Consider the following 20,298-nt stretch of genomic DNA (forward strand, 5'->3'; position numbering starts at 1 on the left):
AAATAAAAATAAAAATAAAAATAAAAATAAAAATAAAAATAAAAATAAAAATAAAAATAAAAATAAAAATAAAAATAAAAATAAAAATAAAAATASAACTCTGCCTCTTGCCATAAAACTACTGTCTCCTTTTTCAACATGAACTTTTGCAAATCTGTTCCATCTTCAAGAGCCTTAAAGTGCAGGTCCCAACTAATGATGAAGGTTTTAAAGTTTGATGACATTATCCTGCTATGGTTGGTACACTGCCACCTAGTGACAAACTRACACAATAGAAATTCTTGGCACCACTTTAAAAATAGAGCATGTTATTAGGGTACTCTTTTTTCATGTTAYATAGTTGCACTTCACACAAGGATGAAGGGAAGCTTGTTCTAATTAGTTCTGTCCAATAAAATATAAGTGATAAAATAAAATATTAGTGATTTAAATACAAAATTGAAGATAAGTTCTGGCAAAAATACCCCCACAATAATTCACCAAAACATAAGAAAGAAAATTGGAGAGAKATTTTTTGAGATCTCTACCCTCAAAAACTTCACAGAGTCTTTCTCACAGGAGGCACTAATTGGGGTTTCTCTCTCAGGCAGCTTGTGGAAACTTTTCACTAAAATGCCACACACAAAACATGACGGAAACCAGTTGTGTCCAGAGTACTTTGTGAGAGAGGAGACACCCTAGCAGTCAATGGTCACGCAAGCTTCTTTTCTTCAGGAAACAAACAAACAAAAACTACAAACCCTCAGACTGCCGATCATAACTGTGATAATAAAACACATTAAAACATGAACAACTTAAAGGGCTTTATATAAGTAGGAGACCAAAGAGAAGGCGACAAAGCCTACATAGTTTCAACTTGTTAATACAAGCAGGGTACAGAAATCTTCATTAATAACGTTTGCTCTGCTTGGACACTTGGCAATAGCACAGGAGTTAGAGCTCTAACTACCTGTTAATTCCTGGAGTTTATAATTCAGCATCATCTGTGTCACTCATAAAATGAGTGACAATACTTGTAAAATAGTTCACAAGCAATTTTTCAGATCATTTACTTAAGTAACTAAGATGACATCTAAAGAGTTAAGCAAGAGGTGAAGTAGCTTCATACACACTATCTACATCAAAATGCAAAGCAAGTGGCATTTTGAAATTTCAGTCTGGTAAGTGTACATACTCAAGATAACTGTATCACCTATCTAGCGTTTTTCCCCTTCTGCACTGCAGCGGGAACCTTCTCACTGCTGTTTCATCACTGCCTCTGCAAATATGCTGTGAACCACTTTCACATCCTCTATTTCTGCTGCTCTTTAGTCACCCCTTTGCTTCTCTGCAATGTGGCTGCTTTCTCTCACACAGCAGCACACCGATGCCTCGTGTTCAGCTCGCTGACCACAAGATCCTCCTGGCCCTCTCTTACAAAGCTGCTTCCTAGGCAGCCAGTATCCATGAGGTTAAACGGGGTGAGGTTCCTGTCAGCCCATTTTTCTCGCTTGCAAAGTCCCTCTGAAAGGCAGCACTGCCTGCCCGGGTACCAGTCACTCTCCCCAACTTGCCGAGAGCGCAATCCGCTCTCTCGGCCACCTCATCAGGGGTTATAGTTGATCCTGCATGAGAAAATCCTGTATTCACTGATCATAATATCAGATTTTCTGCTCTTATGTTTCATTTCCATTTGAGGTCTACATAAATCAAAGGAGAGTAAGTAGAGGCTATCAAAACAGAAATACGACATCAATTCCAAATTCGTAAGTCAGCATTTCATTGCATACAAAAATTATGGAAGAAACACAAAACAAAATCAACTTACTCATTCCTGAACATTCTCTGTCTCCATCCCACACATTAGAAACAGCATGCCCCGTCAACAGAAGATTAATCAAGCTTTGGCTGTGTCATATAAAGAGATGTAATTAAATAACTTTATGAAAAGGGACATACAAGTTATACTTGTATGTATTTCTAATTAAATGAAAAAAAAAAACGCATCACCTAAGGAGTTTCTACTTATTTTAAATTAAAGCATGTATGTAGTTTGGCCACACCAATACAATCTCTGTTCTTTCAATCAACAATTTTATATAAGAATTAGGCCCTGCATTTGAGAACTTTCTCAGAAAATTCAGCTGCAAAATAAACATTTTCTTAGAACCACTGAAACACAAAATAGAAAAAGTGTGGAAACAGGAAATTATATGAAGTTCTACTTTTAATTGTTATGGAATCACAACTGAATCATTTCTGTAATGTAAAAAAAAACTCACAAACAAAGATCAGTTACAAAACCATTAAAATTTACCCCACTGATCTATTTTATGTTGTTGTATGTTGTTGCAGCAAACATACTTTCAAGCTTACCTTCCATGACCATAAACAGGGTCTATCAATGGCTCAGTTGCATCTTCAATTTCATTTTTAATGTTCTCTATTCCCTGGAAAAAAAAAAAATACTTTTTTTTTTTTTTTCCCCTCTCAAGGATGAAGAGCAACATTTGTAACAACAGACTGCAATCCTCCAACATCATGGGATGGAAGGTACCTCTGGAGTTGATTTTAGTCCAACCCTCACCTTCCTTGCTCAAGAAGGGTCACCAACAGCATGTCACCCAGGACTGTGTTTTAGTATCTCTAAGGAAGARAACTCTACAACCTCTCTGGACAACCTGTTCCAGTGCTCTGTCACCTTTATGCTAAAGAAGTTTTTTTTCCTCAGGCTCAGACAGAACTTCCTGTGTTTCAGTTTAGGTCTCTCATCCTGGGCACCACTAGCTTCTTTACATCCGCCTTTCAGGAGTTTGTAAACGTTGGTAAGGATCTTCCTCAGCCTTCCCCAGGCTGAATAGTCCCAGCTCTCTCAGCATTTTCTCATGTGAGAGATTCTCCAGACCCTTCAACATCTTAGCATCCTTTTGCTGGACTTGCTCTAGTAGCTCTATTGTAGTCTCTCTTGTATTAGGTAGCCCAGAACTGGACACTGAACTTCATGAKGCTCCTCTCTGTCCATCTCTCCAGCCTGTGGAGAACCCTCCAAATAGCAGGACAGCCCTTTCTCGTATCAGTCACTCCTCACAGCTTTGTATCATTAGCAAACTTGGTGCATTGGTGCATTCTGTCCCTTCATCCAGGTCACTGCAACACCAGACCCAGTACTGATTCCTGTGATACACTGACAGCTCCAGCCTACTAGAGGCAGATGTTCCTAGGCAATGAATTGAGACTTAAACATGCTCTTGTTCATGACGGCAAGCGATCAGAACATGTTGGGCAGGGTGTTACCAAAATTTGTACTTCCTCCAGATAGGGGAAAAGAAAACAAGGCTGAGCTTTTCAAGGTTTTGTCCTGGAAATCTATTATAACACCACAAATATACCATTGTATCCATGGATCTAGTTTTGGCTCTTCAACAACTTTAAGGTTTATCTTCTACAGAAAAAGGGTAGCATGATCAAACTTTCTCTTGAAACAAACAAAAAAAMCCCAAACCTTTGTTAGTATCACAGAATATAGGAACAGCAATACTCCAAATCTGTTTGTCCACACGGAGTATTGATCCCAAACTGCATCCTTCAGTTCAGGGAAGTTTGTGAATGCTCGTTTGCTAAAGAAAAGAAAACAGAACAAAACAAAAGGGATTGTATTTAGATGAAGCATTAGAACAGCAAAAGCAAAGCACAAATGAGAAATACTAAGACTTAAGTTTGGACTCTCAAAACCAAAGCTAAAATGGGGTTATATACACAAAACCACAGCAGCTATTCTGCGGTTAAAGTATCTGCCACAGTCACCAGCATTTATCCATGAAAAAGTAGTAAATATTTCTGGAGCAATGTGCAAAAATGGCCACAGTCTTCATATGCAAACATTAAGCATAGTTGCACACACTTGCAATAGAGCTGAATGGCTTGAACAAACAGTTCTGGAAAACACTGTTAATAATGAGGTTGTGAATAGACTGTATGTCAGCAGAATCATGTTCGTGGTACRTATTGTTCTGGCAGACATTCAGTCCATGAACAGTGGGGATAACAGTGTTATCTTTCGTGATAACATCTCATGTTCATCAGATACTACCCTCCTCAACAGATGGACCGCTCTTGGTAACATAACTTTTCAAAGCAGTTGTTCAGCCTTCAGAAGAAATCCAGCAAGAATTTGATTGYTTAAACTGTTCAAAGCCACCAGTTGTAAATAAACAGCTGGGAAAATATTGGGTTGCCAAATATTGTTGCTGCATGTCTTATAAGGTAATGCTGGTAGACTCTAAGTTTAAAAATAAAAAAGTAAACAATAAAAAACAGAGGGAAGAAAAGGATCCATGAGATTCCAGAGAAGTGATGCATTTACTATTTCTTCGGATATTCAAAGCTAAATACTGCTTTTCAGAAGACAAACATTAGTGCATGCCGAGTTAATCCAAATCAGATCACATTCTTGGCTTATCTTGCGTCAATTTCAGTATGTTCTTTTCTTTTTCTGGTCTGCTTTTAGTAAAATTTGTTTTTAAAAAAATCTCCATATCTACACGAATATATTTAAAAATGGGTTTACTTTGCCTAACACATGAGATTTTTTAAATTTCCTTTTTTCATCAACAGAGTACAAGAGGCAAGAGTACGAGGCATATACAGTTCTCAAAACCTACCATCCAACTTGCTGTAAAGTGGTATATGCCAAAATGTTCATTTCCAATAGCACAAGCTGAGAAAAGGTAATGTTGGCATCACAAAACCAAAGGTGGGGGGAAAGTTCAGTATTTGGCTGGGAAAAGTTACAGAAATTACATTCTCTTTCCTTTCTTTCTTGTTTCCTCATATGAAAATAATTTAAAGAGAAGAACAAACTGATGATAATAATCAAGAATTATTTCAGTTTTAATTAGTAGCTTTTYCCCATTTTCCATTTACAAATCTTTTTGAAGTTCCTTTGTTTTTCTTCATCATTTATTTTTATGAAAATTAAACTATTCATTGGGAAAATAAATGGCACTTACAATTAAAGTCATTCAAATTGTAAACTTTGCATTTACACCCCCAGATCCAAAGTGCTTAAGCTAGGTAAGATCAAAATAGCCATGTTCTCTATTGTCTCAGTTCAGAATTAAGAAATCTCAATTGCCTCAAATCAAGAAAAAAAAAAMCAGTAGAGGCCAACCTTTTTTTATTATTTTTCTCTCCAGTACATATCATGCAACTATTTCAGTTAGAATCATTGTTTTAGAAGACCACACAAAAATTTGAAGATTAATAGCATTAAACTTAAGATATCCATCTTAATTAGTCGCCTTTACATATTTGAAATGCAAGAGTTATCTGGGCAATTTCTCACACTATATGGTTCTATTTTTTTTTAAGTCTAATTKTTATGCCTAAAATTATACCCCATTTTAAATTGTAAAATGCAAATTAAAAAAAAAATAAAAAAAGGAATTCCAAGCTTAATCTGCTGGGAAGCAATTTTAAAAGCACCTTGACATATCCCTTTCAGGGGCTSTGAATATTAATGTAATTTCAAAATACTGTATTTTAAATGTTCCAACATGTTACTTACTGAATTAATGCATGAAATCGCTCAAAGCCAAGCTCTTCGACAGCCAAGGCAGCTATACACAAGAGACACTTTTCAGCACTACACATGGCAAAAAAATGACACAAGATACACACAGCAAGCTAGTATATTTTCAAGCTAAGTTATATTTTTAATCCTGCCTTGACAGTCTTTTTTTTTTTTTTTTTTTTTTAAACTGACTAGTTTAAACTGACTGACAATATTAAGAGCCCATCATACAAATCTTTGACTACACCTCTATTTGGAGATTATTCTAAGAACACTAAGTCAATGGAATGGGTAGCCTTGAAAATATTTGTTGAAAGATGCTGTTGATTTTTTACCAATCAGGACTGTAGTAAAATCATCAAGCATAAGCATACTATCCACATAGTTTTGCAGGTTAACAAGGAGTATTATTTACTACCGAAAAGCAGGCATGATTATCTGGACCATTTTAGRGCAGTATCAATGTAGGAACGCTGTATTTTTTCTTCAAAAATATATCTGTATTACTGAGACTTTTTTGATTGCTTTTTTTTCTCTTTTAAAGCTTATTTATAAGATACAAATAGAATTATTCCAGTCATACATGCTGATTTAAAATAAGATTCTCATTGTTTTCAGTTTATAATGGATGAATGGTCTTTCAAATATAAGCATCACTTCAAGAAAGAAAAAAAATACAGCATCTAGTGCCTTCCCAGGTTCAACAAAGGCTTTATATCTTTATTCCTCTCATAACATTTCAAAACTAAGGAGATGAAGTGAATTTTTAAAGCCAAGTTTTCTTTTACAAGCAAGAAGCTATACTTGACAACTGTATTACCACATAATTCTTAGACACATTGAAATATTAAGAATTATAGCAGTTTTTAATGCTATGTCCATTATGATTTCAGCTTACAGKTAGTGAAAAAACAGGCAGCTCCACTTTTGAGAAAGGCCACTTAGGGTCAAATAACTGGTAGTGTCAAAGACCAAATAATGTCTGAAGATGCAGCCTCTAAATGTAAGAACATACAGTTCAGGCTGAATGCCTGAAACATTTATTAGATTATTCCCATGAATATTCCTTTTTACAGCTTTTATGTCCTTTTTGACTGTATGCAAAGAGGTGCATTTGATTTGTTTACATGTAAATACAATTGAATTTCTCTCCATCAATAGAATGACACTTCAAATTTATTTCTCCTGCAGAAATAAGGAGGAGGTACTAATCTTAGGAGTAATTTTGTCTTTAAAAAAAAAAAAAAAAAAAAAAAAAAAAAAAAAGAGAGAGAGAAACTGGAAAAGTCAGGTTTTTAAGACTAAAATCAAAATTATAAAAATTGTGGGTTTTCTCACATTTTTGAAAAATGTAAAACAGAACACAAATCTACACTGCACTAAAATTCCAGACTTTTTTTTTTTAAACTAACACCTGTCCTCACAAGAAAGGACACTTTCTCTCTTACAAACTGTTGCAGGAGCTAAAAACAAACAAACAAAAATCATCCTGAGAACATAGGAGGTTGGTATGCAATTATAMTAGAGAATAAATGATATAAAGCAATCTTTGAACCTGAGAACTTGCACTATTTCAGCCAACTGCATGGCCAACAACAATTTATTGGTATACACCACAAAAGCAGATGAAACAAATGCAACACAATTCAGTAAGTGTGCTCAAATCCACCTTTTGTTGACACAGCTGGATTACAGTCAGTTTTATTCTGTTACAGCAGAACTGAGTGAAATGGTAAAAAACTAGTGTTTAGAGCAGACAACAAGGGGAAGCTAGAATAAATCCTAAACAGAAGTGTAGAGAGACAGAACCCAATCAAGGTTAATGGAGACAATATTTTATGGAAAGGAAAGAAAGAGTAGCAGCAGAGTATAAGCTGTAAAAGAAAGACAATTAGAATATAATTTTAAAGAATTTCTCTACTGTATGTCTAATCATATTTCATGCACATTCCCATCTTCAGCTCCCAACCAGCCTATCACATGGAGTGGATCTGTAATACCCCCTCCTCGCTCTGTTGTCTCTTAACTCTTGCAAACCATGACCAGGCTCCTTTCTATTGATTACAGCAACCAAACCAGAAATACTTTCTTTCTTCCACTGTCAGTGACAAAATCCAGCAACACCAGTATCATCTTATCTATATCTTTATCCCCAACCCAACCAAGAAAAAAATGAATTTCTTTTCATAGTTAATAGAAGGACACACACACAAAATGGAAAGTATATTACACTATATAAGACAAAAATAAATACTGCTTGAACTACAGAGCACATACAGAGATATGTTCCGTCTCTAGCAATGACAGGAGAAAGTTTAGGATCGTTCATGACAGAAGGCAACTGTTCATGGTAAACATATCGTGTTCTTCCCAAGCACATTCCAGTGCATAAAGTACAAGGCTAGGCAGAACTTGTATACTTGCAGAAATATGAAAAATATAGATAAGTAATAGTATGGATTACTTTATTCGGTGTCAGAGCTGAGAATAATAATAGAACTTGAGTTAAAAGAGAAGACTTTCTGCTGGGCATATTTGCTACAGTTAAAACTCCTTAAAATAAGGCAAGACACTAATAAATAGGACAGTAAAATCCTATTTGTGCTTGTATTATGAAGATTTCTTGAGGAGGAAAAAGTTCCATAGACAACTGGAAAATTCACTGAAAGTAGTAAAAAGTAGTCATTAATGCTTCATTACTATGATCTTTGAAAGAAAGATTTTTTTTTTTACCAGAAAAAGACACACAATGTCTGTTTAGTACTTATTCTAAATTAAAAAATAATGAACTGAAAAAAGCAGGTGACCTGCTTTTTTGATTGACATTCTAATTATTTGAGCAGTCTAAAGCACCTGGAGCAATTCACAGAAGCAAATAAAGATGACTTATATGTAAAGAGCTCCAGCATTACTTACTGCTAAAGCTCACAGTACATACACAAATCTACTTGTACAATTATTACTTTGAAATTACACCACAAACTGCAGAATAACATATACATTCCATCAAAAGATGGCACCTTTAAAAGCATGTTCTCATGTGAAGAGTTTTTCATGCTTCTGGAGGTGCAGATTGGGAATAAAACTAGAAAAAAAAATCCAATCTTTTAATATCTTAGCTATCTCCTATTAAAAAGACTAAAATCCATGCATCTCAATGATCATATGCACACAGAACTAAAATTTTCCATGTCACTGCCCCCACAGTGGTTCAGCAGCGTGGATGCCTTATCTCAGTGCAACACATGATGTTTACTAGGTCCTTGATGCCAATTACTTAAGAAGGAGCAAAGACATTTGCAAAAAGCAGGTAATAAAAAAAAAAATCTAACCTACAAAACATATTATTTTATCAAAAGATGAYTTGGTCAAGTTGTATTGGAACAGCTATAGATACCTATAAGGGAATTCAGAGTAATATAGATAGATGCTCTGCAGCCATATGTAACAGCCATATGTAACAATTTAAAATATTCCTCCAGTGTTAGGAAGCACACAAATACTTCCAAACTATATAAACTTCAGGTCCTAAATTATAAAATCAAATTGAAKATTAGACAAATTGCTCAGACTCAAGGGAAACGCACAGCACTCCAGTGATGCCACATTCCTTTCTACAAAAAAACCAATGCCTCAAATTACAGGAGAAAAAAGTCTGTCTATTCTCAATGGAATCACAAAGGCAAAAACTTAATCTATGTAATAATAAAAAGCTGTAGACCCTGAAAACAACTTCACAAAATGATAGGTAATTTAAAACAGAAATACATCTTACAGGGTTGTTCCTCTTGACGACTAGATTCTGCAGGACTTTCAGAAATACTAGCAGTTTCTTCAGTTGTTTTTCCTCTTATCCATGTCGCCAGAGAGTATGACTCAGAATTATCAGAGCAAGCCATTTCCAAAATATCACATAGTGTATGACAGAGAAGGTTCTTCTGCTCTTCTTCTGAAAGATCAGAGACCTACATGAATTGAATTGCTGCTAATAAGTACCTTAAATATGTTTTTAGTAACTAATATACAACTAGATTACTGCTTTCTACATAATTATAAAAATCAGTAAAGTGATTTTTTTCTATTATTGATGTTAATTGGGCCAGAAAAGTAAAGTTGTCTTCACAGAAGTGTTTTAATATGATTTTTAATCCAACCCTTATACTAAGAAAGGGTTCCAATTAATCTAATATACAAGCAGACAAATACTGCAGATTGCCATTGATCTCACAAATGAGAATTTAGAGATCAGCAATACAAATACCATCTACCTCCTATAAAATGGCATAGCAGTATATTTAAATGAGAAGGAAGCATATGATCATCTAAATTTTTTGCACTGTAACTTGCCTTACAATCATTAAAAAAAAAAAAAAAAAAACCCAAAAAAAAAAGAAGAAAAGAAAAAAGTGGTCTTTGTACCTGGACAGTTTCTCCAAGCAGACTTCTCACTGGTAAAAAGCCTCTTCAAAAGGAATGCCTTCAGAATCAAAGTATCAAATAATTGTTAAAATACAAAACATATTACGTTCAAATCTCAGGTATGGCTCGAATCCACACAGAGGGCATATCTGAATAAACAGTTCCAGTCTCATGGGTCTGCAGTAGTGCAGAGAGAAATATTTTGCTGCATTCAACTGAGAAGACATCTCTGGTCACCCAGAGACCATTTAAAAGCTCTCTAGCGGTTAAAAAGCTTACCCACCTGAACCATTCTAAGTCCTAACTTGAAGAAACTTATACCTCTCCAAATCTCTGTTCCATTTTCCCCTCAAACTCCATGTTACAATTCAAGTATCTATAACTGATAAGTTCTAGGTTACAAAGGAACAAACGAAACCAGCAGCTACGGGAAGAAGAAAGCCTTTTCTTGCCCTTTCAATTATTGCAGCACCTTAAACAGCTGCTCAATTTTCACTTCTTCAATGAAAGACTCGGTCACGTACCCGGCTCTCGCACCACAGCTTTTCATAACTCACAGCTGCTGTCGGCACTGGTAGATCTCTATGTTTGATCCCTTCCTCCTTCCCTAGCTGAAACTCAGCTGACTTCTAAATTTGCTTTAAAATAGTTTATTTCAAGGAAATTAAATTACATACAAATAAACTGTCAAAAACATCATCTACAAAACATTTGATTTGGTAAAGGCTCAATCTTTCCTTAATTTCTCAAGGAGCTGGCTGATCTGATTCATCCCTCCAGCACTCCTCCAAAATAAAAAGCCTGCAACTCTCACATCCCAGACCARGAACTAAGCCATGTCAGAGCGTGCAAGCCATGATAAAATATGAAAGTCCTACTCATAATTTACAACCTAAACAAGGGATGTCCCTTCCTCTGGAACAAGTCTTTCCATGTGATCAGCACTAGGGTGTTGCATGGGCTGCATGTGGACACTGATGAGCATTACAGCACACCTGAAACACAAGTAACCCTGTGACAACAGGTACTCCTCATTCTACCATCAGATTCACACTAATGGGAGACTTAATGGCACGTGTCCCCTGCCAGGGGACAAGGCCTCTGCACAGATCTAGGCACATCTGCACAGTTTGTCTGTGTGCAAGAGGAGACAAGAGCAGGTAACCAGAAAAACTAACCTGGCCCATGGCTCAGTGTCTGCCTGTCTCTACATGACACTCCAAATACAATAAAAGAGTAACTACAATTTAAACTGCTGGCATGGAGCAGGTTCAGTTCACAGGTTTTAGCTCCAAACCAGAGGTGAGGATGYCCCAGAAACAGCATTTTGAAAGGTAAGCACATAGACCAAAAGATACAATGAATTCACCAAACCATCACAGACACATGAGCATATTCAGGCACGTCTGAAATTCTAAGCAGGTGCAGTAAAACACATTAATCTGACAAACTTCTGTTCAATTATTTTGCTAACTAGGATAGGGACATTTCTCTTCCTCTTACATAATAAAGCTAGACAGGTTTGAAACTAAATTACTTCAGGTATTTCTAATGCAATTAGCTTAAACAGCTTTTTTTTTTTGACACAGATAAGGAACATTTAAGGAACATTTAAGGAAAAGGGAATTTGAGGGATGAAGAAGATGAGGCTTTCACTTTCACAACGATTTCATCTATATCTAATCCTCCAATCCTCTATATCTAATCTCCTTTCTCGTGCATTATCCACTTAAAAGTTGCCTCTTCTTGGATCAACCTGTTGCACTTCCTCAAACAAGACGATTTCTGAAAACTTATGCTCAAGATCAGCCCACCTCTGCTTTTTCTTGCACTCAACCTTTTGTCCCTTCCACATTACAACTATGAAATAGGATAAAAATATCTGCAATAATTTTTATACTGAGCAGAAAGATGACATTTTGGGCTTATAAAATTTAAGCTATTCTTGTAATAAATACATCTTACCTGTACAGGTGCAATCACTGCACAAGGGCCACCTTCAAATTGTTCTAATGCAGTTGATTCAGATTCACTAAAGACAAATCCTGGCAAATGAAAACAGCCTACGTTTAGTAAAAGATGGAAAACAACCATGCTTTTATGCACATTCCTCTGACAAAAATGACATCTGCTTTATTCATCTTTAAAGAACACCAGATTTTTTGTTCCTCATCATGCAACAGAACCTGCTTAAAGTACCTGAAAAAAAAGTCATGGATATGGGGGAGAGCAAAGAGAAGAATCAGCAGAGTAATTACAAGCACATATGACCACAGARGGTCAACAGCTAGAATTCTGAAGAAGCAAAAGGATTATTAAAAGACTTAAAAATAGACTAAGTAGCTTGTAGCTGGATGCTGAAGTCATAATATGGATTTTTATCTCTCAGAGAGAATTTTTAATTGATTTGTAAGTGGTAATGTTTGTCCTGTATCATACACTAAAAAAACACAACAACAACAACAAAATAACCTTTAGTGCTGCACTGAATATAGGTAAGGCATTTCTATTCCCTATTAAGGGCACAATACACCTCCCACTGATCTCATTGTTGGCCATTAGTGCTTCCTATTAAGCCTGAAATATGCTGAGTAATTTCAATCATGTTTTTTTTTACTTTTGTTGCTTTTTTTTTTTCTTCAGAAGATACATCATATTTATTGACATACAAGATTGCCTTCCCCCAACTCCATCTTAAAGGAATTTCCCTCTCTGCTGCCCCTTCCCTTCCAGATTTATGTTAGAGTCACATAATGCAGAAAATGCTGGAACCATTACTACTAATGGTTTGCAACTGCATTACCCTTAAACATTTTCTCTTTAAGATACACAGAACCTAGTTCACTTTTCACTTAGATAAAAACATGCAWTACTTCGATGAAGCTGATGCACAGCGACTTACTCATAGTAATATTTTACATTATTCTTAAGTGCTGATAAGATTGTGCTCAAGTGATTCTAGTTCGGTGTAATCTAATAACCATGCAACAGTAGCCAGCAGCTGACAAGGGCAAGCAAGTGCGAGCAAGGAAAATGATYAGGGTGCAAACACTTAGGCTCATAGCCATGCTAGTCTTGGTATAAAGATATTTAGTGCTTCTCTCCTACCATTTCTTCCTTTCCCAATTCCACCTCATTATAATTCAGCCATATCATAAGGGTCCTTAATTCATAAATATGAATTTGAATGGGGGAAACACATCCCAGGGCAGACCTCCCCACCACTGCATGACAAGTATACCATACCAAGCAGCATGAGAGGACTACCACATATTTCTGTAGGCTGTATTTCCGCAGAGAAATGACGGTCATTGAACAACAGTGTGGGAAAATAATGCAAAATGGATCAATGTAGTCACAGTTCTTAAAAACTGGCCTTTCTCCTGTATCTCACAGTAAAGCTCCTCATCTTTCTGAGCATGAAATGCACGTTGCGACAGCCTATTTCATGTCCAAGGCTTAGATGCCCATAATGCCTCTTCACCTTCATCCCACACCACCTAATTCAGCAGCGAAGCTTCATTAACCCACATTACAGCCAAAGTTTACACTACTGCCAATTCATTCACCTGTGCACATGCCCTATTAAGAAGTATCACTAGTCATTTAAACTATCTTAATTAGTTGTGCAGGTTTATCCATATTAGAAGCCAAGGTTTCCCTAACTTTAAGCGTTAATGCATGCATCTTCACACACTGCTACAGTACTGATTTTAGTTGTTTTAATGATTTAACCACTACAGTAAAATGACATACTTGCTTGTGGTACCATTTAACCACATTTTAAAAATATCGTGGATTTATTTCACATTCTTCAGTGTTCTGACAGAGAGCATGAACTTTCTCTGTTTATCACTGCACTCTTTTTCAAATTGCTTCCTAAAAATAATAAAGAAAAATCATGTGTGACCTACTAGCAGGAATACATATTTGGGACAGAAATATCAAAATTATTATTATACAGAATTTGCCAGAACACACTCATGGAGGGGGGGAGCCTATACCACAATACTTCATTTATTTTTAGTAGAAAGCTGTCTTATGCTTAACATCAAGATTCTAAAAGCTGTTTAGCATATAATAGGCTTCAGGATTTTGATCTTGCTTTCTTTTTTTAGAACTTACACAAAACTACACAGTCAGTTCAGGCAGAATTTCAGGAAACAGCCATGTGAAGTTCAGCTGGGTGCAAGGCTACTTGAAACCAGCAATTCTACTGTTTCACTTTTTCTTTGTTCTCCACAACCACTATGTTGCAGATACTCCTTAGGACCAATCAAYCCAATGTCCTTCCCTGGCACAAATTCATTCATATGAATTTCCATCCTTTAATCTTTCAACCAGGATTACAGTATGCCTAATCCTGCCTGGTTTCTAGTTACTCTCATTCTTAACATCTCATATCTATCACACACCTCGCTTCACTCTTAAGACAAAACCTCAATAGTAAAATGCATGTAACACCTGAAAATCATTTACCCTGTCTGCCCTTTACCTGTATACATCATCATTCATCCATAAGAGACATAAAGTAACATTATGAACATTAACTTTCCTCTTCACTTTAATACTATTACCTGTTCCATTGACTCTATTTCTTAGGGAGCTTAAGTAGATCTTAATTCCTGTTGACAATTAAAGTACKGCCAGCATTTTCACCAACAGTCCATGCATTATTTCCAATCTGTCTTTCTATTCTTTGCCCATGATCAGTCAYATGAAAAAAGTTTTATTTTTATTTCCTAGAATTTAACATTCATAAAGACTCATGTTTCTTTACTTGCAATATCTAAATCTTAATTTTACTATATACAGGTTATCAATGCAAATGTATGACTTCGCTACCTACTCCTTTCTTTCATTGTCTACTCCACATCATGGAGTATTGCTACAAAATTCGTCTGGTCTTCTACTTTGTCCATCTTCATTCTTCTTTATATCTTTTTCTTATTTGCCTGTAATGGATTTACATCCAAGACATCCTAGACATTAATGTCACTGCCATTTCACAAACTACACTGCACCCTTTCAATCTTTTTGCCCATGCRTGCATCAAATTCAGCTTCTTTGCTTGACACTTTTGCTCTGTGAATGGGTTTGACTTGAGCTACATAGAAAAATGATATGATCCATCTGTGGTACAGTCAGACACAAAGATGCAGTGCTACTTTTCACGCTCTTTATGCTTGGCCAGGCTCTTCTCTCACCATGCAATTGTATCCCACTCTTTTTTGAGGTGGGATGCAAGAATTGTCCGTCGTAACTACTGTAAGTTTTATTTATAATTTTTATTTTATCATTATTACCAAAGTTTAAGGTGTCTACAAGACAATGCATCACCTTTTCTCTACAGCTGTGTATAGAATGACAAATGCATTTTACACAGGGCTTTGGGTTACCAAAATGTAGTTTTGAAGCAAATAGGATTTTGTACTTTTCTTTGAGAGGGAAAAAAAAAAAAACACTTGATAAATAAAGGGGGAAAAGGGTTTACCACAGCAACACCATAATAAAACTCCGCTTAACGTGTTGTGGATAAATGGCCAGGAYGTCCTGGAATGGTTTGAGCAAAGTAACAAAATTATGTTGTAGGCTATCAATGAGCTGGGCACCAAGACACTAAAAAACAAGGCGAGGTTCCAAGCTATCTGCCCTTATTCACATTTTTTTGTCAAACAAACAAAAATTCTGCCAAATATCTGAACTTTGACAAATCTGTGTCTTGATAAATATTCTCAATATGAGAACTTCAAGAGCTTTCATTTTCTCAAAAACTGTCAGCCACAATCAGAGAGGACAGACTCATTAGTACCATATCCTTAAGATCATAACAATGTCCTTGGAACCAAGCAGTAAAGGCACAAATAAGAGTTTGAGGTATTTCAAATTCTTCCCGCTCAGTGTCTATTCTGGCTACATAAACTAACAGCCCATTTATCAGAAAATGTAATTTTTCATTCACTCAGCAACTTAATTCATATGCTCACACCTCATTTTTGCACAGTGCCTTGCACAGCGACCAGTGTCTTCTATTCTTCCTGGTAAGCAGTGCTGAAAGGGCTGTTCTTTCCTTACAAGCAATGAGCCAGTCTCTCACATAACTAAGTTTTTCCTCCAATGCTTAACATTTCACTCTGCAAGCWGCCTGGCAGCTCCCATCCCTCCTGTCAAGTGCAAAATGCAATTCACATCCTTGGATGGAGAAACTGCTAATAATGCAAATACTAGTGGGCCACTGTGATGTTAGGAAAGGTCCTGGTTCATGACTTTTCTAGAAGCTTTGGTTTCAATTCAATTTGGACTTTAATCAAGTGAATGAAGTTTCCTGTGAACTAGGAACCCTCTAGTTCGGTCGGCTTTTATCTCTTGCCAAAGTGTGACCATCAGAAGATCCTTTCACATCTCAATTACATAACAGCTCTGGCTCTTCTCCAGTCAATTACTTCACAAGGAGGTTTGCATTCTACAGAATTAATTCATTATTTTATGACACAACTTTGCATTACAGAAATATGTGAAATAATCACTTAAGCTCTCTATTTAATAGAAAGAGGTTTGACTGCCCTCAGCATTACCTTATAAAAACAGTTAGTTGTGGTTATTTTCCCTATAAACAGAATACCAGTATCCCAAAACAAATACATTGTTCCAACAGGGAAAAAATTCTTTCAGGATAAAGCTGAGAACAGAAACTCTTCTCAGAGAAAGCTGTCTTAGGTTGCCGTTCCCAGCAGAACATTACTGCCTCTTTTTCAAAAGTTACTATCTTATCACATTTAATAGTAGTATTGTTTCTATAAACAAGAAAGACCACATYTGAATGAGTAAAATTTTCTATTTAAATTGAAGTTCCAAGTCAGTAGTTCAGTAGTCCTAAGTAGTTTTCAGTTTTTTCTTTTTCTCTTTTAAGGAGATCTCAATACATTTTCAGCTCATGTGCTAAATCCTGGCATCAGTGTTTACTTGTAACTCCTAGTTACAACTAGAACTAACTAGAAGTTACATCTGAAGACAGAGGCCTTAAATGCATCCCACAGATCATCACTTGAAGCACAATCACCTAGGTYTGCCTGGCTATTTTTTACAGATATTGGCAGGCAGCAGTTTTATGAAGAGCTTCACCAAAAGATCTCAGTGGAGCTGAAAAGAGGCAATACCTGACAGCAGACAAGCAGTAACAAGTACATGGAGGTGGGTCACTAGGTGGAACCATCTGTTCCTCCAGACCAGCTGTTTGTGTAGTCAACATCAGTCTATACCCTGTGAACATTCTGAAAAAATATTCTTCTTTTCTTCCTGATTAACTCCGCTCTGAGTAGTGCAGGACTCAAAGAGGTAAAAAGCAGACAGAAATACAAATGCTCTATAATCCCTCATTATCAGAGCATTAAAATCTATTTCTCTCTAATTACCCAAAGCAATTAAAGGTTATCAAATTAAACTTGGAGCAACTTTTCCAATTGCTACTTCTGTTTGAGACTTGAAGAATGCCATTTATACTGATTTTGCTCAAAATGTTTGCTCATCTAGCAAAAATATTTTTTTCCTAGAAACCCTGATTTGATAACTTTCTAAGAGGATTACTACTCCAATAGGATAAAAATGATACTCTAAGATTTAGTTCCTCAACAAAAGGTGTAGTGAAGGTCAATTTGATGATGTTAAGATGACAAGAGTTTCGGGCACGTAAAAGGAGAACCCTGAAAAGAGTATGGGAAAAACGAAATCTGTCTGTCCAATTTGAGACAGAAGTTGAAAAAGATCTGGAAAAAACAGATCAAACAAACTCTACAAAAGACATATACACTGAACTGTAGATTTAATAMCTTCATATTATGGTACAGGCTTCTGTAGAAATTATTTATTTTGAAAAGACTCTTTCATAATTTCATTTCTGAATATAAATAATAATACATCTTAGGAAATTCTGAAAGGATGTTGCATTCGAATGCAGACCTGCCAGACATTCACAATTGTGCTGCATGCCTGCGGGCAGATCTCAAGAATGGCTTTATGAATGGAACCTGTCAATTGGATTAAAGAAAAAAAACAATCCTAACAAAGGTATTTTCTTTATGCTTCAGGCATCTACCTAACTCCTCCCCAAATCATTGTAGCTCTGCCAGGAAACACTGATGGCCAGGCCAAGCCTTTGTCATATATTCCTTAGGGTCCACTTTTAGGATTTTGATTCACAAGGATCAAACTGCATCTTCTGATGCAATTGTGTAACAATATTTTCTTACACATCAGCTTTGCAGCCATGCCTTCTTGAAGGTAGCAATCAAAATAATATAGTCGTCAATGGGGCAAACCAGGGGAATTGCTTTTAATTTTTGAGTTGGCACTTTATCTTGAAACAGAATGGTCACATAGTCAGGTCAGTTCTGTCAACTGGCAGCGATCAGTCTGTCTTCATTTTTGACCAAGTGAATATGATGTGATATGAAGTCTGGTGCACGACCACAACTCCCAGACTACACCTGCTATCCTTACTAGGAAATGGACCCGTTTGAGTCTTGCATTCCTTTCCTGAGGGATTTCTGAATATAAATTACAGTTTTCAACTTCCAAACAGTTTGAGAAAAGATCTCAAACAGGTCTGAAATACTACTAGTGTTTTCACAACATCTTAGAAAAAACAGTCTATTTTTTCTAAGTTCTGTTTTTTCTAAGTTTAAGTGAATGCATGTTTTGTACATCTTTTATCCTCTAGCTACATCTGATGTGAAACAAAAGGCCATCTTTACAACTTYGAAGCTTTTGAAAATAATAAAGCTTCAGAAATAGCTTTGCAGGGGGTAGGTAAATGGTTTTGCACTTTTTGACACAGGTAACTCACGGTTATGTGCTAGCGTAATACTTTTGCCCAGTGCAAGGGACAAAGTGCATTTTCTSAGTCCTGCTACAAGACCTCCAAACCCATTCAAATTCCCTGTCATGTGTTTTTACTATGCAAAATTGATTATATTAAATACAGCGTACAGGAAGGGAACACCACACCRTATAGTCGTATGACCTTGTCTAAAGGCAGACTGGAAATAATTGCAGTCTTTCCAGGAGCCACCAACAACATAAGAGGCCTTTTCCATTCATCTTTCATAGTTCTTGCTTGGCATTTTAGCACTTTTCAAGTAATTTGGAAGGTTATATTATCTTGTGCATAAATAAAATGTATCTTGAAAATCAGGATGTACGTARTTAATATTATCAGTAAGGGAAATAAATAGCTCTGGTTCCTTCTAGACGACTTTGTAAAAACACTTCTTGCACTGACACAGAGGCCCTCTGATAAAACTTAAGAGGTAACTGAGAAAGAAAATTAAATTCCAGCAAAAAACAGCAATTCAGTGGAAAAAAAAATGGTTTGAGGAGCTTTGTTTAAATTTCTGAACTTGGGGAGATTCAGCATATTAATTTTATAACTATTTCCCAGTGAATTATCTAAGCACAGACTAACCTAGGGAAAAATATATGAGTGCCAATTAATRCCCTGGGTGTGTGACAGGAGAGAAGCCGAGCAGCTCCCAAACCAACATCACACACTGGTCTGCTACCCCGTGCACGTGACGAAACTCTCAAGGCAGAGAGAACATCCAACCAAGCCAACTTCACCCTGAGGTCTGTACCCATTAAAATCTATACCTTCAACTAACRCTCGTTAACTATCTCCAAGAGATTCTAGGTTTGCTTATGACGATCTCCRTGAACCATTATTAGAATCCTCCAAAGCTCAGTTGAAGAGCAAGCTATTAATCCTTTCAGCCAGGTCAGGTAGCCAGATTGACTCCTCACGTATCATTTTTACTTGTAAGCCTCTGGATGAGACATTGTAGTTTTGAAAGCGCACCAGGAAGTCTGCGCCAAGGAGGAGTCACAGGCTACAACTTTAGTCTTGCCTAACCCTGAAGATGGCAACTGCACCTGCTGCAATCTCCAAAGAACTAGAGAAGAAGTAAGTAACTAAGGATTTAAATTCGTCCCGAAAACCCACAGGTGTCTCCCCCAGGCTTGCCCGCGCACGTGAGAAGACGACGTGTCATTGGGACGCTCTTGGCAAGCAAAAATAATGGTGTATTCTTGCTCACACCCACAACGCAGAACGCCTGAAAGGCGAGAAACGCACGAAACGCACGAAACGCGTTTGCGCGGCGATGCGCGCGGGGGGGGACCCGCGCGTGTAACAAGTGAATCTGCTGCATCATTTCTGCCCTGGGCCGCGGGCCGCTCGCCCGCGACAACGGCCGCGGGAGCCGCGTGCCCCGCGCGGAGCCCCCGCCCGGCCCGCGGACAGACACACGGACAAGCGCGCGCGCCGGGGGGACACC

At 36.8% G+C, this 20,298-nt stretch overlaps 1 protein-coding gene across 3 annotated transcripts in view; it reads right to left on the bottom strand.

Annotated features, from left to right (window-relative positions):
* Positions 1-12,079, bottom strand: part of MINDY3 (MINDY lysine 48 deubiquitinase 3) — a 41,919-nt gene extending 29,840 nt beyond the window's left edge. The window contains exons 1-7 of one of the 3 annotated variants that reach the window (XM_026039364.1): positions 11,936-12,079; positions 9,971-10,028; positions 9,327-9,497; positions 5,546-5,597; positions 3,482-3,596; positions 2,356-2,429; positions 1,808-1,887 (exon numbers count right to left, since the gene is read on the bottom strand). In XM_026039364.1, the coding sequence (XP_025895149.1) occupies positions 1,808-1,887; positions 2,356-2,429; positions 3,482-3,596; positions 5,546-5,597; positions 9,327-9,497; positions 9,971-10,028; positions 11,936-12,064 (679 nt within the window). In that variant the 5' untranslated portion in view covers positions 12,065-12,079. Of the gene's footprint in view, positions 1-1,807; positions 1,888-2,355; positions 2,430-3,481; positions 3,597-5,545; positions 5,598-9,326; positions 9,517-9,970; positions 10,029-11,935 lie in introns of those variants that run through there. The other 2 variants (XM_026039363.1, XM_026039365.1) reach the window with 2 other exon arrangements.
* Between the last annotated feature and the right edge of the window lie 8,219 nt (positions 12,080-20,298).

The sequence above is a fragment of the Nothoprocta perdicaria genome, unplaced genomic scaffold, assembly GCF_003342845.1.
Source record: "Nothoprocta perdicaria isolate Ctin4 unplaced genomic scaffold, notPer1 scaffold_23, whole genome shotgun sequence".
NCBI classification, from domain to species: Eukaryota; Metazoa; Chordata; class Aves; order Tinamiformes; family Tinamidae; genus Nothoprocta; species Nothoprocta perdicaria.